Raw genomic sequence first — 24,777 nt, 5'->3', positions numbered from 1 at the left:
TCAGCTTTCTAACATTCTAGCGCTGAAACTAATTCAGAATAAGCAGCAAAGAAAAGACCCCAAAATATAACAGTAAACAGATGAAAATAAAGTGCAAATTTTGGAGGCATGTTAAAACAGCATTATTCTAAATCTAGAAGAATGTGCTGTACTGAGGGTCAACAGCCCATCATAAAATGCTTTGCCTGATCTGGGCATAGCACAGCAGTCTACAATCTAATACATGTACAATGATTCAAGCTGCCCAATTTGGCAAGTCATACAAGTTACTATTTAATCATGTAATGTATGGCGCATGTAATTCAAAATGCTATTTGATTTGGCAAATCAACTGGGAGGAGAAACTACTTCCCCAATAAAGTTTGCCTCTAAAACCATCATCCTGTATTGCAGTTTTCAATGTCATATGAAATTCACATGTGCTTTCATTTTTCAACATTTAAAATTGGAGGGGCCATTAAAATTGCTCATTTTTAATTATTTGCATTGCTTTTATAAATTGAACAAAAAAACTATTGGTCTATACAGGCTAAATTTAAATAAGCATATAATATTTTTCATTTATCACAAATGTGTCAACAAATTCAGCAACATTTATAGTTCTGTATCAAATTTCTTCAGAAAAATTGTTTACAATGCTGGCAAATTACTTTAGCTGGATTATATTTAAGTTTTTTTTTACATGTATAAATCAATTCTAAAGAGTCTTAAAAGGCCAACAGAAAAAAACTATAATCAACTGAATGTCTGTGTGTTTCGAAATCTTGCACAGGGAAAAATTTCAAGTAAACAACCTGTGCTACAGTAAAACATTCAACCATCATGTCAATGCAAAAAAAAAGCCACTGGGTCAGTTCATTGCCAACAACCTTATCCTTCTCACCTTTTTGACACTTGAAATGGTGAAATTATACACTTAAAAACAAAAGCTGAAAGCGCACTGAAAAATCACCTTACATGGTAATTGTATTTTCAATTTTACTTCTCATTTTGATCAGAATTTTTTGCTTAAAATACAAGGCAGAGCTGGATGTGATTTAAGCTTCACAACTTAAAGCAGTGATCTTTATTAGCCTAGAGTTGAGGCTATAGCATATTTTTCTAGATGCCAAACATAAGTTTTAGGGTTGGATGTCTCTTAACCTGATCAACCAACTTGTTGAGTTCAATCAATTCTCACTCAGATGATAGAATCATATAGCACAGAAGGATGACACTGAACTCATCGTGTCCGTGCCAGATCTTAGAAAGGCCAACCCAATTATTCCTACTTCCCTGCTCTCTCTGTTAGCCTTCTTTTCAAGTATATATCCAATTCCCTTTTGAAAGTTACTACTGAATCTGTTTCCATCACCATTTCAAATTGTAACTTCCAAATCAACAATTCATTGTATATTAAAAAATGCATTTCCCTCCTGGATTTTTTTGCCAATTATTTTAAAACTGTGTCATCTAGTTACCGAATCTCCTGCCAATGGAAACAGTTTCACCCCATCTACTTTACGAAAACCCTTCATAACTTTGAATACCTCAATTAAATCTCTACTTAGTCTTCTGTGCTCTAAGGTGAACAAGGCCAGCTTCTCCAGTCTCTCCGCATAACCAAGTCCCTCATCTCTGGTGTCATTCTGGCAAATCTCCTCTCCAACCTTAAGGACTTGAATTCCTTTCTAAAATGCGGTGCCCAGGATGAGACATGGTAGTCCAGCAGAGGCTAACCAGTGATTTATGAAAGTTTAGTATAATGTCCTTGCTTTTGAATTCTATGCCTTTATTTATAAAGCCAGACGATCTCGTATTCATTTTTTAATAGCTTTCTCAACTTTTCCTACCGCTTTCAAAGATTTGTGTATGTGAACCCCGATGCAGGAGCAGGCTCAAGGGGCTGAATGGACTACTCCGCTAATTCGTATGTTACTCTGATCTTGCAGGTCATTAAAAATTGTGCCCTTTAATTTATGTCGCTTCTCTTCATTCCTCCTACAAAAATGTATCACTTTACATTTCTGGGTGCTAAACTTCATCCACATGTGCCTGCCCATTTCACCAGCCTCTTCCTGAAGTTTGTTACTGTCCTCCTCACTATTTACAACACTTCTGAGTTTGGTGTCATCTGCAAATTTTGAATATGCCTTGCATATCTACATCCGGGTCATTAATACACATCTAGATTGAGGTGGTCTCAATACTAATACTTGGGGGACACATGTACATACTTTTCACCCGTCTAAAAAAATCAACTGTTCCCCACTATTCTCTGTTGTTTGCTTCTTAGCCAATTTTTATTCACACTGCTGCTCTTAAATCCTATGGGCTTCAATATTGTTTCTATGGCCCTTCAGAAGGCATTATAAAAGAGATTATTACAGATCAAACATTCTTTATCCATACATCCAAAAACCAAACACATACTTTTTTTGAACGACTATGTAGTTAATAAAGCAATGTAATATATTACAGGTGTAATAAGTGCTAACAGGTAAGAAGCAGGGGTGTGAGAGGTGGTAAATGGAGAAACAACTTAGTATTTGTAGACTATAGCTAGCCTAGGCTTAGGTTATTGTAATGTAAGTAGACCAAGGCCTAGCATATATATTTACATCCAAAATCCAATATCTCAATACTGAAAAGCAATTGTTCCCAAGGGTTTCAGATAAAGGATACTCATCCTGTAGTAAATATGTTTGTGCATGGAATTAGAGGGACCTTTGTAACATGGATTGTTAATTGGTTAGAGGTATGCCACAGCGAGCAGGGGTAAAATGAATGTACTTACATTGGAGGACTGGAATAAATGGTGTTTCCCAGGGACCTACCCCAAGGCCTCAACTCTCCATCATATATATTGATGACTTGGATGAAGACATAGTGAGTTGTGTGCCCAAGCTTGCAGACGACACTGAAGAGGCATAGTAAGGTGTACAGATGAGAGCAGGAAGTTACAAACAGACAGAGACTGAATAAGTGGAAAAAACTGGAAGATGGAGTTCAATGTGGGAAAGCATAAGGTGATCCAAGAAAGGCAAAACACAATATTTTCCTAATTGTGAGAGAACAGTATCTGTGGAGAAGCAAAAGGACTTGAATATTCAGATACAAAAATCACTAAATGCACAGTTCCAAAAATTAATCAAAATGGCCAATAGAACGTGAGTATTTAACACAAGCAAACTGGAATACAAAGAGAAAGAAGTCATGCTTTAGCTGTACAGAGCCTTGACCTACTCCTTATTCAGTACTTTATTTAGTTTTGAGCATCGCACTTCAGGCATGATATACTGGTCTTCCAGTAACATAGATTCACGAGAGTGATACCAGTCTTAAAAGGGTTAAACTGTTAATTAACAATTAAGTTTTATTATAGATTATTATAAACTTGGCCTCTATTCACTTGAGTTTAGGCAGTGTCAGGGAGAGGTGTTTGAAATAATAAAGAAATTCCATAGAGTAGATACAGAGAAACTATTCCCACTATTAGAGGAATCTAGAATGATCTTAAAATTCAAGTTAGACCACTCATCATTTCTCACACAAAGGGTAGTGGAAATCTGGTCCTACTGTCCGAAATTAAAAGGTTGAGGATACTGGGTCAATTACTGAGCTTCATTTTTTTTAACATGGATATGGATCAAAGGTTGGAGGGGGCGGGGTAGTACACGGGGTTGAAATACAGATCAGTCATGATCTAATAGAATATCAGAACAGGTTTGATGGTCTAAAATACCTACTCCTGGTCCTTTCAGTTATTAGACTTGGCAACTTTGCTTCCTCAGAAACTTTGTTTAGAATGTAATATTCTTGCAGTATATTTAGAAAACTGTAAATATTAAATTAATCTTTAGATAACAGGTCATGCCGGAGCTGTGTACACTCACTGGCCTACATTGGCTCTCGGTTGAGCAACAACTTAATTTTAAAGTTCTCAACTGTATTTTTAAATCCCTTCATGGGTTCAACCTTCCACGACTCCCACAGGCAGCTACATTCTATTTAATCTGCAATGTACCAACTGCGCAATACATACCGTAAATGGCATCTACTAAAGATGGTTTGCCATATGTTTGAGCAGTTCATCTGCCCCCTGACTCTCAAAGCCCAAGAGAACCAGATTGCATTACTGCATTGAAGTAACCAACTCTAAATAATTTCATTTCTGTGATGATGTTATACTTTGAAATATTTATGAATTCTAGACAAGGATTTGGCTGAACTTACTCTGTCTTCAACATCATCTATAACCTTCAGCCTTTCCAGCAATTGTTTCCTGACAGTCTCTCTAAAGTAGGTTTTAAACAGGTTAAAACTTCATAGTTTAGTCACGGAATGTTTCAGGATCAAGGCTAGGCCACATGAAGTTGTTATGCTTTGTTTGACAAGAAATATATATAAACAAATCCAAAGATCAACACTGATAATTAAATGTGTAAATTAGAAACTGTATTTTACATTAACTTGCCATTTTTCTAAGAAACAGGTGTTGACCACATGAGAAGAAATGAAATTTACATCTAGTTAATTGTTTATCATTATTTTGTGGCTTGGATATCATGTTAGATTGTTCAAGGAACACTAATAAAAGAGAACTCTATGTGCTCTAGTATATTATTATGAGGAGACAGATTTGTGCAAAATTGCTACTCATCTTTTCCTGCATTTTATGATTTATAACTTCTGGCTAGATACATAACAACAGGATTTGTTTGCAGAATTTTTCATGCAGTGACTTCAAGATAAAATTAGTGAACATTTACAAAAGCATAGGAATCAAGGAAAGCCAAGTTGTTAAAGGCAAGATTACCTTTGACAAATATAATAGCTTTTATTTTAAGAAGAGGTGATCAGATAGATATAAAGAATGAATTTGTGGTGGAATGAATTTGTGTAAATCCTGCCAATCTGGCTCATAGTCCCAGGAGGACCAGTGGCACCAATAGTCAGGATTGGGACTACAAGCAGTCCCCAAATTCTAAGCCCTGGAATCCTGAACCAGTTAAGTGTGAGAGGTCTCATGGAGGGTGGGGAGGTGAGACCCATGGGAGAGGGGGTTCTTGGAGAGTGCAGGGTGAAAACAGGAACCCGTGCTGTCAGATCTGGCCCGGGATGGGGGGGTGCAGTGGAGGGCACCTTATGTAGAAAGGGGTCTCGGAGGTGGTGCTTCCCTTCCCTACTCCATGTGATCTTCCAGGCTTCCCCCACCAGCCTCAAAATTGAAGCTGGGTGAGAAGTGGCCTTTAAGTGGTCAATAATTCACTGCTTGTTGCAGTTGTTCAGGAAATACATGGAGCAATTGTTCCACACGAGACCATGTGGGTGACAGACACTGGGAATATTCTCACATCTCATTTGACTAAAAGGGGCAAGCTACCAGTACACAACTGCAAGGTGTGAGCTTTGGCTCGGTTGGTTGTACTCTTGACTCCACGTCAAAAGCTAATGGCCTCAAGCCTAACTCCACAGACTTGAGCACATAATCTAGGCCAACAATCCCTGTGCAGTCCTGAAGGAAGACTGCCGAAGATGCCATTTTTCGGCTGAGGTGTTAAACAGAGGCCCTGCCCGATGGGCATGAAAGCAGCTACTACAGCAGGCCCTTCTAGGGTTTCCATCTGTCCCAGTGCATGCAAAACCCTTGAGCAACAGATTCCAGGAGGCAATGTTGGTTCTCTCTGACCTCAACAAAGGAAGAAAACGTGCTCCCAACAGCTCCTTTTCTAAGAGTGTTGCTTTAAAATGATTCTTTCACGATTTATTTATTTATATTATTGAGAACGTATTTAGAAAAAAAAACCCAATGAAATGTCTGCCTCGTCACTCAAAATAGCCAACTGAGCTGTCTCCACAAATCAGAAGTGAAAGTAAAATACTCTAACATCTGCAAAATCACCCTGGTGCTCTAATTGCTGCTGAAATCCCCACTGATCCTCAACTGCTATTTTGACCTATCGGTCAATTAGCCTGCTATGCACCAATGAAAATTACAACGTGACTCAGCCAAGTCAGCATGAAGTAACAGAACTCAGGTCAACTGAACAAAATGAGCCAATAGTGAACCAACAGTCTGTTTTACACCACACCTGATTATCTTTTCCATGTAAAATGTGATGTAAAATAGGTCGCTAATTCGCTATCAGCCCAGTTCCACTCATTAATAACAAAAATTAGACAAGTATCTAATATTCAGACTCCACATAAGTAACAAAAAAAGTGCTCCTCTACATTACTAAAACACTGTGAAACTCATATAAAGTTTGTCAATTAGGCTTGTCCAAAAGACGATCAGAGGCTATTATAAAGAACGCAAGTGCCAATGTTCACAGCAACTTGAACCAATTGTACTCAACTCTATATCGCTAGTTGTTTTACAGTCATGCCAGGGCATTTCAGTCACTTGGACACTCATAGAACTTACTCATGTCTGCAGGGGATGGATCACCTACAGACACAACAGCTGTTCTCTTATGTTACATTAGTAAACTAAGTACATTATTATTTTCTGTGATGGTTGCTATTGTGCAAGCAAATAATATTTTCTGTTGTTTTACTTTGAGTGAAGTACTTTCGAGGTATTGATCATCAATTTTATTTCAGTTGAAATTTTCCTCCAATAATGAAGGAGGAACTTAAATTTACACAGCCTTAAAAATAACAAATCATCCCACAGAAAGAGGCAATAAACACTAGGTAGTAGTTACACAAAGAGTTATGAAAGATAATAAAAGGCATGGTGAAGAGATGGATTCTGACCAAGCTTTTAAAATTATACAAAGATATAGCAAGTCAGAGGACTTTAAGAAGAGTTCAAGGTCATGATGGCAGAAAAGTCATCCAGCATAACTGGAAGCTGAACAGGTTGTAGTTTGAATAAAAGGAGCAGAAAGCACAAGTTAAAACATTTGGTTGCAGAAGGCTGAAGAGATAAGATGGAGTGACTCCATGAAAGGTTTGAAAATAAGGATGAGGATCTTGAAGTCAGTGTGTTGTGGCATGTGAAGCCAACGGAGATCAGAAAGAACAGGATGACAGGTGAGGGGTGCCAAATGAAACAGACTTTAAAGAAATTGGCTGTGGATGGCAGAGTTTTGGACCACTGAAAATTAGAATAAAGGTAATAAATTCAACAAGGAGAGCTTTGGAGAATTGAAGATGGTTAAGAGTTTTAATTGTATTGGGAGTAAAATATGGATGAAGTTGACTGTTGTAAAAACTCATCTGGTTCACTAAAGCCCTATAGGGAAGGAAATCTGCCATCCTTACCTGGTCTGGCTTACATTTGACCTTGCACCCACAGCAATGTGGTTGACTCCTATCTGCCCTCTGAAATGGCCTAGTAAGCCACTCAGTTCAGGGGCAATTAGGGATGAGCAACAAATGCTGAAAAAATAAAAAGGTTTTCTTATTCTGACACTTTTTTTCTCTCCAGAGATGCTTTGAGTATTTCCAGCATTTTCTGCTTTTTATTTTGACTTTTTTTTAAAGGTAGTTCTTTCAAAGCCATTGTATTTTCAACAGGTAGAAACTTATGCTTTTTTTTACAATTGGAAATTAGGGAAAAACTCTAAATTTCTTTTATCTTCTCTTGACAGAAGAACATTATTGCAGACACATTGATAATTAACATACTTCATTAGGGTACTCTGGGACAGAGCTTCCAATTATTGAGAGCGTTTCAGATTATACAACACTCCTGCGGTGTTTCAAATTTTGCATTAGAGATAGGACTCCTTATTTTTAGCCTCTCCTTGACACTGAATTCATTATATTAGCTCCTATACAATTTGCTAAGACTATCTTAATAGTTAATTTGGCCTCCTCATTGTGTAATCTATTTGGTAGAAATCACTGAAGTAGATAGATGATTTTCAGTTCATATACAAGATTCACATTAGTTAAGACATTGTAATAAACACTGGTGGGAGGCAGGCATTACCAGGATTGCACCACTTGCTACATATTAGGGATGAAGCGTTATTCCACCCTGCTTTACTACTATGCACTCTCAGTTTGTGTTTTCAAGTGCACAATATAGGGCAGAGTCTTGTGTAAACTATGGGGTTCTCTGCGTCGCCACTTTTCAGGAAGGCCTGCTACATCTTGTACCACCAAGGCACTTAACAGGCCAATGGTGGGCCTTTCCCAGGGATCAAGGACCCTGGAGGGGTGGAGGTCCCAACGAATCAGAGGCCAGCTGCTCTACGATACTCAGCGGTGGGGAGGCTGCCATTGGTACGACATCCACCTGAAGGCCTTGGATCGAGGAGAGACATAGACATAAGTGAGTGATGGTCAGCAGCAAGAGCAGTGGGGACCCTCCTTCCCGATACTTCATCCATTGTTTGGGCACATTAATTGCTCACTTAATGACCTCAGTTGCCAGCGGGGCATGACGGCCATCCACAGGCCTTCTGCTATGGAGTTAATCAGGGTGGAGTAGGGAAAACGGCGGGGTCCCTACTCACCACCCTCCCACTTGATTAAATACCTCCCCACCATCCCATTCACCCCAGGGGTAAGGCACATGATTCAGTTCATAGTTGAGAGCAACCCTGGATGAGAATGTGTTATGGTCTTTACGTGAATCAGATGCAATAACAACAGCAACAAGGGAGGGTCTCAAACTAATTTACTGAGCTTTTATAGAAAGGGGTGATAAACACAAACAATAAACTTCCACCAGAAAGTTTCATGTGAAATGAAATTAGACAGATTTGAGTTGAAAAACTAGACCTGATGCTCTTGTCATTCAATCACAATTCTCAATTCCCTGGGAATACACAGGCATATGGCACTGGTTAATCCCATTTTTTTTCTCATTATTTCCTTCTTAAAGCCTGATTATTATTGCGCTTCCGGGCTCCCTCCAGAAGGATGGGACACATTGAGTAATGAAGCTTTTCTTTCTCTCAGTATCAGTCTGTTATCAGATGTGGTTCAAGCAAAACAAACCAGACAATGTCAACATATTCCCCCCCCCCCCCCGCCAAAAAGATGTCCCATCGGAAGATTTAGCCGACAATTCATTAGACTCAACTCACCAAAGCAAAAGAAAAAAAAAAGTCGTCCTGTGGCTTTCAAATTTCAAAATTGCAGGGGGGGCGTGGAATCATGTTTCAACAGATTGAAATATGGGAGAAACCAGGAGCATTTAACAAGTTTATCTTCTCATACTTTACTCCTTAAAAGCTTTTCACAATGTTAGATTTAACTGAAAACCTTGTTAACGCTGAGATTTCTCGCTTTTAGGTTCATATCTTTGATAGTAATATTTTAATTTAGCTGCTGAAAGAATTCCATAGACGCTCATCTATCACTTAACTGCACCTCCTTACAATAAGGTTTCAACTTCAAGTATGATAAACTTCAGAAGAAGTTTCACATAAATAATAAATGTCTCAGTGCAATAGCTTCAAAACTTGGCAACCCAAGAAAACATTATAAAGTTGGCAATAGTTGTGTTAGAAATATTTCAGAAGGAAATTATTCCCCAAAGTAGCATTCTTAGTTACTACCCCTATCATTTTTCAAATTCGATCCAAATCTCTGTCCAAGGATTTAGAAACAATAATGAATAATACAAAGGTAATTAATCACTGTCTATTTTTCATGTAAGTGTAACTCCCAACAGGGATCCTTTCTTCATTCATGACCAGTGGTTGTGATCAACACTAGAGGGCAGCAGAGGAGGAAAAGTTCACAAAACGATCAGTGGTACAGTGAAGTACTTGTACAAATTACATGCACTTTTCCATCTACATTAACTCTTGCATAACCCATTCAGTTTGGAATTCTAACTGATAAGGCAGTCCACCAAAGAAAAGCAGACTGTTAACTCAAAAGTGCATTGAGAAAGTTTGATTAGAACCAACTCTGCTCCAACTGGTGGCTGAAATAGCTTCTGCTCTCAAGCCTTTATACACCAAGGCAAGCCACACTGCACAAAGGCACTTCTCCAAACAAACTCCAAGGAATTTATTTTTATATCAGTGCCTGATAATACATAAGTTATGAATTTCAATTTTCAGCTATATCTCCTCCATTTTCCTTCCTCTCTGCCCAAGTCATGACTGTTCAACTCAGATCTTTCCTTCAGAAAGAAATTCTCCTTCTGGGTCAATTATACATTAGATTTGTCTATTTGACATAGTTTGCCATTACAGCATTGTAAAATCTGGGAGGTGGAAGGTGCGGGGTGTGGGAAAGAACCTCCAGTATACGTCAATGGGTTTCAATGTGATTTAGTTAATAGGAGACTCAAAGGTTCTCTAGCTTTCTGCAGTGATGCTCTGCTTCTGTTCAGATGAGCACTATATGCATGCAGCAGCAAGCTGTACGGCCAGCATTTAATTGTTTTGCTGCTAGCAAGACCAGAGTAATCAAACTGGAAACCTGCAATACAAGGGGAGATCTTCATCCTTTCTTGCTCCACATCCTATACTGCAATGTCCCATTACCATTCTGTCCAACCTCCTTTATGATTATGTATGCTTCGCTCACATATTCCATGATACAAATGCCAAAGTGAGTTGGCTACAAATTAACACTGCCCCTTACCTACATTATTTAATCTTTAGAAATAGTTGCTATAGTCTGAAATAAAGACATTTTGTGCTGAACTCCTCCTCATGACGTATAGACAAGATAGCTGCTCACAATCTGTTCATAATCGCGTCATTGGAGACTTATTTCATGATATCACAAAAGATCTAGCACTACACCAAATCTTGCTTCTACCCTGCAGTTTTACAGCAGGATAAAAGTCGTGTGACTGAGAAATATCTTGCAGAGTCATTTTCTGACTTTGCGCACCTGACAAGGAACCTTGCTCACCCAAAGTACACTTTGGAAATTAAACAATAAGAAAATAACGTGCATCGCTGTCAGCCATGCTCCCAGCTGGAACTTATTCATTAATTGCCCTCTGTGTCATAGCCATTCTTTGACCCTTAAGTACCTCCTTTGATAACATTTCAGATTTTGTGACAATTCAGCAGAATATACTTCACCTCTGGAGAGTTTCAGCTCTGAAAATATTATCGCTCTGGTCTGATAAGAAAATATTTTGCACCACAAGTAGTCCAAAAGACAAGAGAATGTTAACTTCTCCCTGTCTGGCAATTTAAAATAAGCAGAGAAGACCAGGGGATGGATTTTTCCCTTGGAAGCGGGAATCGGGAGGCAGATTCAATTCCGGGTCATAAATCTGCGTCTGTCCCTAGCCTCTCAGAAAGCAGGAATTTCTGGAAGTCGAGGCCTTGATGACCTTAAAGATAGGTCAGCCGTCCAATTAGTGGCCAGGGGTGCGGGAATAGAGGCAGGCCATCAGGGAAGCTGGCCTGAACATTAATCTTTTAGGAGAAAAGTTGCCAAAGTTCAAATTTCCCACATCTTGGAGGGCAGCACGAGGCCTGGAACCCATAGCAGGGTAGGCTGGTGATGTGGTTTTAAAACCAGCAATTTTTTACATAATGGGGTAGGAACCCTCTGCCATGCTCAGCCTCTACACTGTCGTTTCAAACTGTATCTTCTCACATAAGCTTACAGCCGACCCTGTCCCTGTCTCCACTGAACTGTTCTAATTCCCAACAACTGCTAAACTGCAAATTGGAAAACTTATCAGGGACGGGTTCTTAATGAATCCACAATGATCTAAATTGCCTCATTAATAGGGGCGGGGGGCTGGGTCTGAGGCCTGCTCCCTCCACCCCCAGGCCTTGGGAAAATGGTAGAAAGCCGAAATGGAGGCAGGACCTTTGGCCACATGATGTCGCGGCCAATTTTGTTTCTGAATACTTGCGTTCCATCCAGATTCAGGATGGGAAAATCCAGCCTCTGGGTCATCAGCTCATGTATATTATTCATGGAGCTGAAACACTCAGCTGTACCTTTAGTCGTTCATCAATCCAGAACAAGAAAATTCACCAATGTGTATGTACACAGTATGGAAGACATGGCTATATTTTACCTATAAGGAGAAGCTCAACAAGCTAGATTCATAATGTGACCTTAGTTGCTGGAAATAGTGTAAAATATTCTTGGCAAACCACACTGAGATGAAGCAGTCAACTGCCTGCAGTGTTTTATCCAGCAGCAAAGCTAAAAACTGGCAAGACATGCACATACCAGTCAAAGATGTGATTCAAGGTCTTCTGGATGGGAGAACAAAGCTTTACTGCTAGAACTACTGGCCCACTCATTCATTTCATTATTTTTTCCTACAAAATGTCACGTTAATTTTATTTGATTTTGTATTTCACACACTTAAAAGACAGCCTAACAGAAATAATGTTCGAAATCCCAGTAATAAGGCTATCATGTACAGAGTTTTCATTTGACAAATATGAATAATTTCACAGGTAAATTTTTTTAAAAGTTGGACATTTGTGCAATGAACTTCCAGAAAAAAAATCCATTCACTAACAATGATTTAGGTAATAAACATGTTACTGAGGTACATTTGATCCCCTTATAAAATTGAGGATGCTATAAAAGTAACTACAGTCTGACTCAAACCACCAATACACCAGTTAAGCTGCAGGATTTACAATGGAACACTACAGTCTTCATTACAACCTGATGTAAACCATTGTCGTTGTTGATTTGGCATGTGTTTGTGGTCACTTAAGATATTACTTGGATAGGTGGTCCGACCACTAGTAATGCATACCAACCTTTTTAAACTTACTGTTAAAAAAAATCCTCAGGTCACTTCCTGTACCACCTTTTAACTTCTAATGGTTGAAAATGGCTTACAATTGCATCAGCTGTTTTCAATCACTAAAACTCTCCATGGCAATCGGGGTTTGCCAGCAAGTTTTTCAGTGTTTGTAAAGCACTCCTTGTTTTGTGCTTAAGTACATGCTTGAGCACAGCTCTGCTTCAATCTCTCTGCCCTTCAACAGTGATGGACATAGGCTATACAACTGTGTCTGCCCAATAATTCTTATCATTTTTGTAGTTTCCTCATTTGTAAAGGTCTTGTTCCATCCGCTTTGACTGTTAATGGTAGCAAATGCGCTTATCCCAAAGTAAACCCACAGAACACCTCAAGACTTGCAGATAAAACAGAAATCATCAGTCCATCCATTTGCGGGTCCGGTGGTAGAAATGTTTAAAAACATTCTTGCAAGCTGCCAGGCAACGGATCACTCCTGTGCAGCTGCTCACACTGCATATTCAATTCACATCATACTTCAAAAAACACATAAGGGAAAAAAGCAACCACGTGTAGTAATGCTTAAACTAACATTTAAACTTTGATATTGGAATTAACCTTCTGTAGAACGCTCTGCTTGTAATTTTTCTTAATTTAAACAGCCTGTACAATTACCTCAGCAGAGCAGTACAGCTATCAAAACATACCATTTTGTCAGCATGCATTCCCATCTCCTTAGTTACCCATCATCTGTGTAAGGATAATTTCAGGATGCTATATAGCTATCCATTTATTAACTGTTCTCAATTAGATATTGAGGATATCTTTTAAATGAATGCACTTTTGAACACATATCATGGTATGATTGAATGAAAGCTGATTTTCATTTTGTGAAAGTCTCCATTCTCCATGGGCATGTTTTTTTTAGAAAAATGCAAGATAAAACGTTATGTTCATTCATTCAAAGCAATTCTAAAATGTGCACATTTAAACATAAAACCATATCCGCAACAAAAAGCATCTCAGAGAATTGCGATAACACCACTTTTTCATGCCATTTTTAACCAGTGCCAATTGATTCATTGCATCAGATTCAAATAATCACCATGAACATTTTTCCCTAATTACCAATGCAGCCGCCCAATCACCAGGTACAGATGGAAGAGCAATTTTCTTTGACATGTAAGTTTTACAATTGCAACAACTTCAGAGACAGGATTTTTCGGATGGTGGGGTTCCCTCCCTGCCACCCAAAGAATTGGTGGGGAATGTATCCCCACCGATCAGAGCAGCTGGAGACAGGGCTTCAGCCCCTCACTTGGGTGGAAGTCCCGCATTAGAGTTCTACTGGCCAATCTGGACAGGCAGGAAAACCACCTGGGGAATTTTACTGCCGCCACCCACCCCAACCCCCTGGCTGCAAACCTGCCAACATGGGACCAAAATTCTGCCCCATAAGCAGAACAACTAATCTCGTCCTGGTGGTGAGGTAAACCATTGAAAAGCTGTGTGAGTATGCAATTTTACTGCTCAAGTCCATTTATTATTTTAATCTTATCACTACAGGGCTCCAGTGGCATTGTCTACATCTATGATTGTTTTGACAATCAATTCACATTTCTAAGCTTTTCATGATACAACTTTGTTTTCACATGTAAAATTTTTAATATTTGGCTGGGCATTTCGGAACTCATTCAAGCTACATTAAAGCTTTACGGGCAAACCGGCATTCATAGTTCACTGGAAACATTTGCAGTAATTTTGGTGTTATGTCTAATAATTCACAGACAGTTTCCAGAACCTTATGTTTCTTCCCTTGTATGCACCTATAATTTATATAGACACTTACATTAAAAATAGAATTCGATTATATATGACATTTGTACAGACTTAAGTTGCACATAAGTCAAATTGATGCAACATTTGAAGTCATGAAGCTAACTAATGAGCAATTATTGAATAAGAGAGAAAGGGTCCTGGGAGCAAGCTGTTTATCCTCTTGGCTCTAGATGATGTGGACCCAAGGAAACCAGAAATGTGCCAGGGCAGGAATGAAAGCAATGTTAACTAAAAAAAACAGAATTCTTCTGAATTAGTTCAAAGGACTTTTTTTGGGAATAAGCTCAATCAAGTCATAATTGCACAAAGGGACTGTGATAAATAAAATTAAATGAACATGATACAGTTGAAACAAGTCACTGTCACACTTACTGAGTTCTCATCTTCTTCTTCAAGCTCTCTTTGCTGTTCCTGATGTCTTTTTGCTTTAATTTCCATTGCTTCAATGATTAAATCTCTCAGAATTGACACAGATTTGGCATTTTTAATGAAATTGTGCTGTAGCAAGAGAAGGAAATGTAGCAAACTGATTAACAAGCACAGTTAACACTCAACACTTCTAAACAATCAGATGAAGTGTATATTGACATAGCATTTGCTATGCCATAAATTTTCCTTTGAAAAAGACAAGTAATAGTGAATAAAAGGCATCTTGTAGCAAATTGGCTCAATAAGCTAATGGGGACAAATCAGTACATGCTTTTAACTGGGTTCTGCAATTGGTTACACTGGGTGGGATCATCCCAGATTTGTATGAAGTGCAGTAGTGGGCGAGAAAAATTGCGGTTTATCCGCTGGTCGCGATGGTGGCTTTTCACAGCGTGTCGTTCCAATCCCCCCTCTTTAATCACGCATTCCCGAGAAACATGCTGTTTCGCTGGCAGGCAGCCTCCAATTCACTAGCCACGCCATCACCTTGCCACTTCCTCACACCGGGTGCCATATTTAAAGTGCAGCCACGTACACACCTCTCAGTGCTTCCAGCCCAGGACTACTGCACAGAACACAAGGCCCCAAAAGACTGCAGGCCCCTGAATCAGTGACACGTCCCCTAGAACATCTTTTGGATGCCATGGAGGCCCACCTTGATGTCCTCTACCCCACACTGGGTGAAAACCAGCAAGCAAGGTCACCAATCCTGCATGGGAGGCAGTGGCAGCAGTGGTCAGTGGCAACGCCCTGCAAAAAGAGGACAGCCACCCAGTGCAGGAAGAGGATGCACGATCTCACCCATTCCACCAGGAAAAGTCACTCTTTTCAGCACTCTCAACTCACACTCACAAACCCATCACACATCCACAGGGATCTCACACCTCAAGGGACAACACCACTAACTCTCTCACACCCTCACATCTCCTGGAGCTTGCATCCCCATCCTGTCCATTTCTTTGCTCACCACACAAACATTCCATGCAGTGCCATGTGTCCTGCTCACACGCTTTCCACCTATTTTCATGTAAGAAAAGCTGGCTCACAGCAGCAGCTAGAGGTCCCAGACCAGGGGTGGATTGGCCCACATTAGGCCACTCCCTCACTTTGAGGAGTATGGCATCGTGCTGACTGGTGAGGACATGGACCCTGCCTGCGTCAATGGTGAGGTCAGCAGCAAACTGCAGCGGTTCAAGAAGGCAGCTCACCACCACCTTCTCAAGGACAAATAGGGATGGGCAATGAAAGCCCACATCCCATGAATGAATGAAAAACTCCTACACCACATCATCCCTCTCTCAACACAAATGTGAGTGCTGTCTCTCATGCTTTTGGCTCTGCTGCCATGCACTAATCACCTCTACTTTGGTTCACAGACAAGCGGCCGACACCCTCAGCCAGCTACTCCCTCAGATCCATCCAGATCCTCGCCTCCAGCCAAGAGGGCACCTCCTCCACTGAAGAGTTGGAAATAAACAGCCTGAAAGACCCATCACAGTGCTGAGCTACACCTTCCACCAGTGCAGAGACAGACACCTCAGTGGGGCCTAGATCTAGAGCAGGCTCGGGTTCACAATCTGGCAGGCACTGCATGGACACGAGTCCAAAGCAGAAGGAGGCAGGTTCAGCCGTGTGTTAGGAATGAGTTTTAGCTTTAATGTTTAAATTTGATTTGAATTTCTGTATGTGTGTTAAGAAAAGGTCAAATGGAGTTTTAGTTTCACTTTTAAAAGGTGCCTACATTTCTAATGAGGTTTTTATGACTGTTGCAGCTAAGGTAAACAAGAATTAGGATGTTGCCTAACAACAGGGGTCCAGAGAGGCAGGTCCTTCCCACAGACACACACAAAAGAAAAACAGCAGTTTGATTTTGGAAGCTGATTGAGTTCATTTGGTTTTGAAAGCAGCTGCCAGGAGAGACTGGAGCAAATGGGGCAGGTAGCAAGTCCCAAGCTAAAGAAAAGACCCCAAAATCCAGGGGAATGGAACAGGAGAAAGTCCCAAGAAGACCTTCCAGTCAAAGGAAAGGCAGGAACCTGCAAATGGTCCTGTTGATGAAGTTAAGTGTGAAGGGCAGAGAGAAAGGCTCCAAGCTTCAGATTTAAAGAGACAAAAGCTGCAGAAAGCAGATTTAAAGCAAGAACAGATTGCAAATGGCAAGAAGGTCCAAAGAGACGACTGAAGGTCTATAACTCTTTGCTATGGGCATGTCAAGCAGTGGTACTGTTGTTGGCTGAGTCAGAGACAGCTTGAATGTGTGTGGTGACACAGGGAACAGGAACATCAGAAGGAGAGTTCAAAACCTTGGAGGTGAACCCTTGCAGAAGGTGCCTGAGAGAAAGCATCAGTTTGGGAGAAGATTCCAGGTGAGTTCTTGGAGAGTGGAGATTGGAAACCATCATGTGAAAGACAGAGTTCAGTGAGACAGGTTGGCTCATGGTGGGACAAGCATCTGGAGGGGATTTGATGAGGGATCCATAGCATTTGATTGAGGTGACATCTGTCACTTGGTTTCAGAGTGTGGTGTGTCTGACCACAGGGTGGCTATTGGTTTACATGGACTGTGTACCTACTGTGAAACGTTAGAGTATAAGATAGCTTTTATAACTTGTGTTACCCTTACAAATCTGTATACATCTGTGAAGGTATGGTTGTGGATGAAGGAGCTTTGAAATATAGTTAATCTTTTCTTGTTTAATAAATGTTTTACGCTTTTGTTAAAAGTTCATAGCTGATTCCGGTGACCCTGTTCAATGGCCACTCTCCACGTATCTAAACAAACAAATTAAAAGTTGGGATCTATCAAGCTGGGTTCCACTCTGAGATCAGGGGTAACCTCAGCTGGGGATCATAACAGAAAGCAAATGGAGTTGACTGTATTGTTAAACAAGCTCAATGAATCTCAACAAATTGTAAGTTGCGAGGTTTATAAGATTATGATGTTTTGGGACTATTTAAACTTAGGGTAAATGAAGGCGGTCATGTGACCTATTATGAAGTCTGTCTGACAGTAGGCTTGGATGGTTTGATTATCAGAGATCAAAGGAATGGTCAGATTGTTTTGCTCGGAAGAAGGTGCAAGATACTTACGTTTGGAGACAATGGCAGCAGCCTCTGAGTTTACAATGAGTAGACTCTGAGTCTCCCAACGTTCCAGAAAGGAATTGTAGCCTTCAGGTTGTAAGCAGTTTTGCTATAAACTGTCCATTTACTTCCAAGATGAAAGAAGGTTGGGGTCAAGGATAGTTAATTTCTACCTAGATACAAAGCAAATGCATTGCCATGGGGAAGAGGGCAGGAGAAGCTACAAATCTATGAATATCAGACAGCTAGCAGTTTTTCCATGGCAGCAGAGAGAAGAGGCTGCTTGGCTTTCAGAGATATCACTGCTGGATTCGAGAGGAAGATGGTCTCTAGTCAAAGAGACACACCCTGAAGCCAATGAAGGATTCCAGGTACGAAGAACCATCAAAACAGGCTTTACTGCTGTTGGTGGATTTAAGGAACACTCTGAAAATTGAGGAAAGTGCCTGGAAACGGTCACTGGAACTTGCTACTTGGTGAAATGGGGATGCAGGAACCCATTGGAAGCTGGGAACAACTGTGAGCTATTTGTTATGAGCACTGTAATTCCATGGAAAGTGTGGGGATGACAAGTATAAAAGGGGAATGTTCCTCTTTAGTTCGAAGTATAAGCTGCCTACAAAAAGAAAATATTATTTAGTCAACAATGCGTTTAGGCATTTGTTACAGTAAAAGTTTTAAAGCGTGAAAATCTAGGTGTGCCATTCCTTCAGCCAGTACAGGAAGATCGAATCCTTTTTTAAAAGTTATTGGTCTCTATGAAGATCCTAACAATATTTCAAGACAAATTGCTGACTAGAAATGCATGTGTGGTCTTTTTGTTTCCTATTTTAATCAATTTGCATTTAATATGCCGCAGAAATTAGGCTTTTAAGCACTTTTAAAACATACATTACAGAAATAAGCAGGAGGGTTATAGTAGGAGGGTTCAGAATCAGTTGTTTTCCAGACTAGAATTTTTTAGGACGTTTCTCTACATTAATACACTTTACAATCCAATTTATCTAAATATGACGCAAAAGTAGTAAAGGGCCAACAGATTATATCAGCATATATACAAATAAATTAGTCTTGCTCAAGTACTTGGTGTTGGTAGAAACTTGAAAGCAATTACTTGTAACAAAATAATGTTAACTCAAATTGCTGCATTTACAACACTAACTACAATCAAAGCAATTCATGGGTTGCAAGGTCATGAAAGATGCTGTATAAACACATGCTCTTTGTTTTTAATGGTTACTCAAGAGTGTAACTGCAAGATAGTAAGCTTCTCATTCATAAGCAGCAAGAGTAAAACCAACATCTGAATCCAAGGGGTTGATTTTAATTCAAGGCGAGACTGGTACACAAGTGGTCTGAAGTGACTGGTATAATCAGAATGCATCAGGCTGCATTTTAAGATGTGACATCTTTTTCCCACTTGAAGCTGGCAGGAATTGAGCTGAGGCTGGAAGACAGGAACCAGACACTCAAGGAAATGGCTTTTGGCATAAGCTAAATACAGATTCTGGCATGGGGAATGAGTGTGAAAGTAAGGGTAAGGGAGGCTCAAGGATTACTTTTGGGATCGGAGGACCATTCCTCCTCCTGCTCCTCCAAGGAATTCTCCAGAAAATTATCAAATAACACTTGGTTTGATCTCTACTGGCCACTCAGCTGCTTTCCGCCAGGGTTCTCTAATAGCTTTGCCACTGAGCGGTCCTCTCAGATATAGTTTAGTTGGTATTGTAATGTTAATTGTGTCGTCGAACATCAGTCTTTACTTTTCAATTAGGGCCCCGTTTGCTTGCAGGGAGAATGTCAGCTGATTGGAAAGTCAGTGAAAAGAAAATGACATCAGGCAAGAACACAGTGGCTTCAGGCTACTAAATCAATGTGAAAATTTAACCCCTTCAATTTCACCCCCTTGCCCAAATATCAATAACAACATTGAAGTTACTCAGCAGGGGGAGCTGGCAGGAGGGAAGTGAAGGTGGGGGAGAGAAAGCAGGATGAGAGCGAAGGGAGGGGGAAAGAAGGCAAATGGAGATGGAGATAAAACAGGTGGAGGGGGGAGAAGCAAATGTGCGGGGAGAAGGAAGGGGAAGATGGTGAAGGAAGTTGGGGGAAATGGAATAAGAAGAAAGAGTGTGTGATAGGGCTGGGGGAAGGGAGGAGGCAAGGGAGGGGAAAGCCCATTCAAATTTGAAAAAAATGTTAGGAACAAAGTGGTTCAGAGAGAAAAATAATACTTTGATTTTTATACAATTACATACACAAATCCACAGCAATGAATATATTAATGGAGAAAGGATTTACTTTATGAATTAACCAATGGCTTGCCATTAGAATCATAGAATAGTTACAGCATAGGAGGCTGCCATTCAGCCTATCGAATCCATGCCAGCTCTCTGTAAGAGCAATTCAGCTAGACCCTCCCTCATTTCTCCATAATCCAACTGTTTTTTACCTTCAGGTGTTTATCCAATTCCCTTTTGTAAACCATGATTGAATCTGTCATCAACTTCCTCTCAGATAGCGCATTCCAAAGCCTGACCACTCACTGCATAAACAGACTTTTTTCATGTTGTTCATTTGCCAATCATGTTTAACCTGGGCCCTCTGCCAAGATATGGGACATTTTTTTTTGCTTTATTCTTTCATGGGACGTCAGCATCGCTGGAAAGGGCACCATTTGTTGTCCATCCTTAATTGCCCATGGACTGAGTAGCTTGCTAGGCCATTTCAGAGGACAGTTAAAAGTCAACCACAGTGCTGTGGGTGTGGACTCACATGTAGACCAGGTAAGGACAGCAGATTTCCTTCCCCATGGTACATTAATGAACTCGATGGGTTTTTACAACAATCAACAGTATTTCAATGGTAACCATTACTGAGACTAGCTTTCAGGGAAGGCGGTGGCGTAGTGGTATTGTCGCTGGACTAGTAATCCAGAGACCCAGGGTAATGTTCTGGTTCACGGCAGATGATGGAGTTTGACTTCAATAACAATCTGGTATTAAAAGTCTGATGATGACCATGAAATCATTGTCGATTGTTGTAAAAATCCATCTGGTTCACTGATGTCCTTTAGGGAAGGAAATCTGTCGTCCTTACCTACATGTGACTCCAGACCCACAGCAATGTGGTTGACTCAAAATACCCTCTGAAATGGCCAAGCAAGCCACTCAGTTGTAACAAACCTCCACAAAGTCACAAAGTAGAAATGAGACTGGATAGGGCACTTGGCATCGATCTAGGCACCAGAAAAGACAATGGCAATCTCAGCTCTATCAACCCTGCAAAGTCCTCCTTACTAACATCTGGAAGCTTGTGCAAAAACTAAGAGAGCTGTCTCACAGACTAGTCAAGCAACAGCCTGACATAGTCATCCTCACAGAATCATACCTCATGGATAACGTCCCAGGCACCACCATTATCATTGCTGGGTAGTCCTGTCCTGCAACCAAGACAGGCCCAGCAGAGGTGGCAGCACAGTGGTATACAGTCAGGAGGGAGTTGCCCTGCAAGTCCTCAAAATCGACTCCGGACTCCATGAAGTCTCATAGCATCAGGTCAAACATGGGCAAGGAGACCTGCTGCTTATGACGTATCACCCTCCCTTGACTGATGAATCAGTGCTGAGGATGACAAGGGTGCAGAATGTACTCTGGGTGGGGGACTTCAATGTCCAAACCAAGAATGGCTCGGTAGCACCAATACTAACTGAGCTCCTAAATGACATAGCTGCTAGACTAGGTCTGCAGCAGGTGGTCAGGAAACCAACAAAAGGGGAAAAAAATACTTGATCTCATCTTCACCAACCTGTCTGCCACAGATGCATCTGTCCATCACAGTATCAGTAGGTTTGACCATCACACAGTCATTGTGCAGATGAAGTCCTATCTTCAGATTGAGGATACCCTCCATCATGTTGTGTGGCACTACTACTGTGCTAAATGGGATAGATTTCGAACAGATCTAGCAACTCAAGACTGGGTATCCATGAAGTGCTGTGGGTCATCAGCAGCAGCAGAACTGTACTCAAACACAATCTGTAACCTCATGGCCCGCCATATCCTCCAGTTTACCATTAAGTCAGGGATCAACCCTGGTTCAATGAAGAGTGCAGGAGGGCATGCCAGGAGCAGCACCAAGCTTACCTAAAAATCAGGTGTCAACCTGGTGAAGCTATAACACAGGGCTACTTGCCAAACAGCATAAGCAGCAAGTGATACACAAAGCTAGGTGATCCCACAGCCAACGAATCAGATCAAAGCTCTGCAGACCTGCCACATGAATGGTGGTGGACAATTAAACATTTCACTGGAGGAGTAGGGTCCACAAATATCCCCATCCTCAATGATGAAGGAGCCCAGCACATCAGTGCAAAAGATAAGGTTGAAGCATTTGCTACAATCTTCAGCCAGAAGTGCCGAGTGGATGATCCATCTTAGCCTCCTCTGCAGGTCCCAGGCATTACAGGTGTCAGTCTTCAGCCAATTCGATTCACTCCATGTGATATCAAGAAACGCTGAAAGCACTGAATACTGCAAAGGCCTGACAATATTCCAGCAATAGTACTGAAGACTTGTGCTCCAGAACTTCCCGAACCCCTAGCCAAGTTGTTCCAGCACAGCTACAACACTGGCATCTACCCGGCTAAGTGGAAAATTGCCCAGGTATGTCCTGTACACAAAAAGGAGAAATCCAACATGGCCAATTACCACCCCATCAGTCTACTCCCCATCGTCAGTAAGATAATGGAAAGGGTCATCAACAGTGCTATTAAGCGGCACTTGCTGAGCAATAACCTCCTCACTGATACCCAGTTTGGCTTCCTGACCTCATTACAGCCTTGGTTCAAACATGGACAAAAGAGCTGAACTCCTGAGGGGAGGTGAGAGCAACTGCCCTTGACACGAAGGCCGCATTTGATAGAGTACGGCATCAAGGAGCTCTAGCGAAACTGGAGTCAATGGGAATCGGAGGAAAACTTATCGCTGGTTGGGGTCATCCTAGCACAAAGGAAGATGGTTGTTGAAAGTCAGTCATCTCAGCTCCAGGACATCACTGCAGGAGGTCCTCAGGGTAGTGCCCTCAGCCCAACCATCTTCAGCTGCTTCATCAATGACCTTCCTTACATCACAAGGTCAGAAGTGAGGATGTTCGCTGATGATTGCACAATGTTCACGACTCCTCAAAAACTGTAGTCCATGTTCAAATTCAGCAAGACCTGGACAATATCCAGGCTTGGGCTGACAAGTGGCAAGTAACATTCACACCATACAAGTGGCAGGCAATGACCATCTCCAAAAAGAGAGAATCCAACCATTGCCCCTTGATGTTCAATGGTATTATCATCATCATTGAATCCCCCACTATCAACATCCTGGGGGTTGCCATTGACCAGCAACTGAACTGGACTAGCCATATAAATACTGTGGCTGCAGGAACAGGTCAAAGGCTGGGAATCATGTGAAAAGTAACCCACCTCCCAACTCTCCAAAGCCTGTCCATCATCTACAAGGCACAAGTCAGGAGTGTGATGGAATTCTCCCCACTTGCCTGGATATACGCAGCTCCCACAACACTCAAGAAGCTTGACACCATCCAGGACAAAGCAGCCTGCTTGATTGGCACCACATCCACAAACATTAACTCCCTACAGCACCAATGCACAGTAGCACCACTGTGTACCATCTACAAAATGCACTGCAGGAATTCACCAAGGCTCCTTCGACAGCACCTTCCAAACCCATGACCACTACCACCTAGAAGGACAAGGGCAGCAGATAGGTGGGAACACCACCATCTGGAAGTTCCCGTCCAAGTCACTCACCAATCTGACTTGGAGATATATTGCCGTTCCTTCACTGTCACTGGGTCAAAATCCTGGAACTCCCTTCCTAACAGCACTGTGGGTGTACCTATACCACATGGACTGCAGCAGTTCAAGAAGGCAGCTCACTGCCACCTTCTCATGGGCAATTAGGGCTGGGCAATAAATGCTGGCCTAGCCAGTAAAACTCACATCTCATGAATGAATAAAAAAAATTCCAGATTTAATTAATTGATTTTTTTTTAAGTTCCACCAGCTGCCGTGGTACGATTTGAACCTATGCTCCCAAAGCATTAGCCTGGACCTCTGGATTACTAGTCCAATGACATGATCACTATATCACCGTCTCTCCCAAAGTGCTCAGCATATTCCAGAGACTGGTTCAGCACAAATGGGAGGTGGATTATTTGGCTGACCAAGGTGGGTTGATATATGAGCATTGTTTTGACAATATTCAAGGGCAGCCCAAGTCTCTTGTGTGCAGAATTAAGTGATAAAGTGTGGTTTGCAAATCTGGTGCAGAGTGAGCAACAAGAGTAAAGTTTCAAAGAATGAGGGGTGATATCATTGAAACCTATAAAAAAAATCCTTAAAGGGATAGACAGGGTAGATGCAGATAAGATGTTTCCCTTAGCTGGGGAGTCTAAAACCAGGGGACACAATTTCAAAGTAAGAGGGAAGCCACTTCGGATTAAGATGAGGAGAAATATTTTTTACTCAGAGGGTTGTAAATCTTTAAAATTCTCTACCCGAGAGGGCTGTGGAAGCTCAGTCATCGAGTACGCTTAAGGCAGAGACTGACTGTTTTCTAAATACCAATACCACATAAAGGGGCATGGGGGTAGTGTGGGGAAAAGGCATTGAAGTGGATGATCAGCCATGGCAGAACTGGCTTGATGAGGTGAATGGCCTACTGCTGCTCCTATGTTACTCCATAAATTGTAGATCATAACAT

General features: G+C 41.2%; 1 protein-coding gene across 4 annotated transcripts in view; it reads right to left on the bottom strand.

Moving 5' to 3' along the window:
* The window catches only part of stk3 (serine/threonine kinase 3 (STE20 homolog, yeast)), a 425,519-nt gene that overhangs the window by 140,944 nt on the left and 259,798 nt on the right, over positions 1–24,777 (bottom strand). For all 4 annotated transcript variants that reach the window (XM_041190243.1, XM_041190244.1, XM_041190246.1 and 1 more), the window contains one exon: positions 14,861–14,986. In XM_041190243.1, coding sequence (XP_041046177.1) covers positions 14,861–14,986 — 126 coding nt within the window. The remainder of the gene's footprint in view (positions 1–14,860; positions 14,987–24,777) is intronic.

This window comes from Carcharodon carcharias, chromosome 6 (assembly GCF_017639515.1).
Source record: "Carcharodon carcharias isolate sCarCar2 chromosome 6, sCarCar2.pri, whole genome shotgun sequence".
Classification (NCBI taxonomy): Eukaryota; Metazoa; Chordata; class Chondrichthyes; order Lamniformes; family Lamnidae; genus Carcharodon; species Carcharodon carcharias.
The sequence above is the reverse complement of the archived record's forward strand: the minus strand, read 5'-3'. Positions and strand labels throughout refer to the sequence as shown.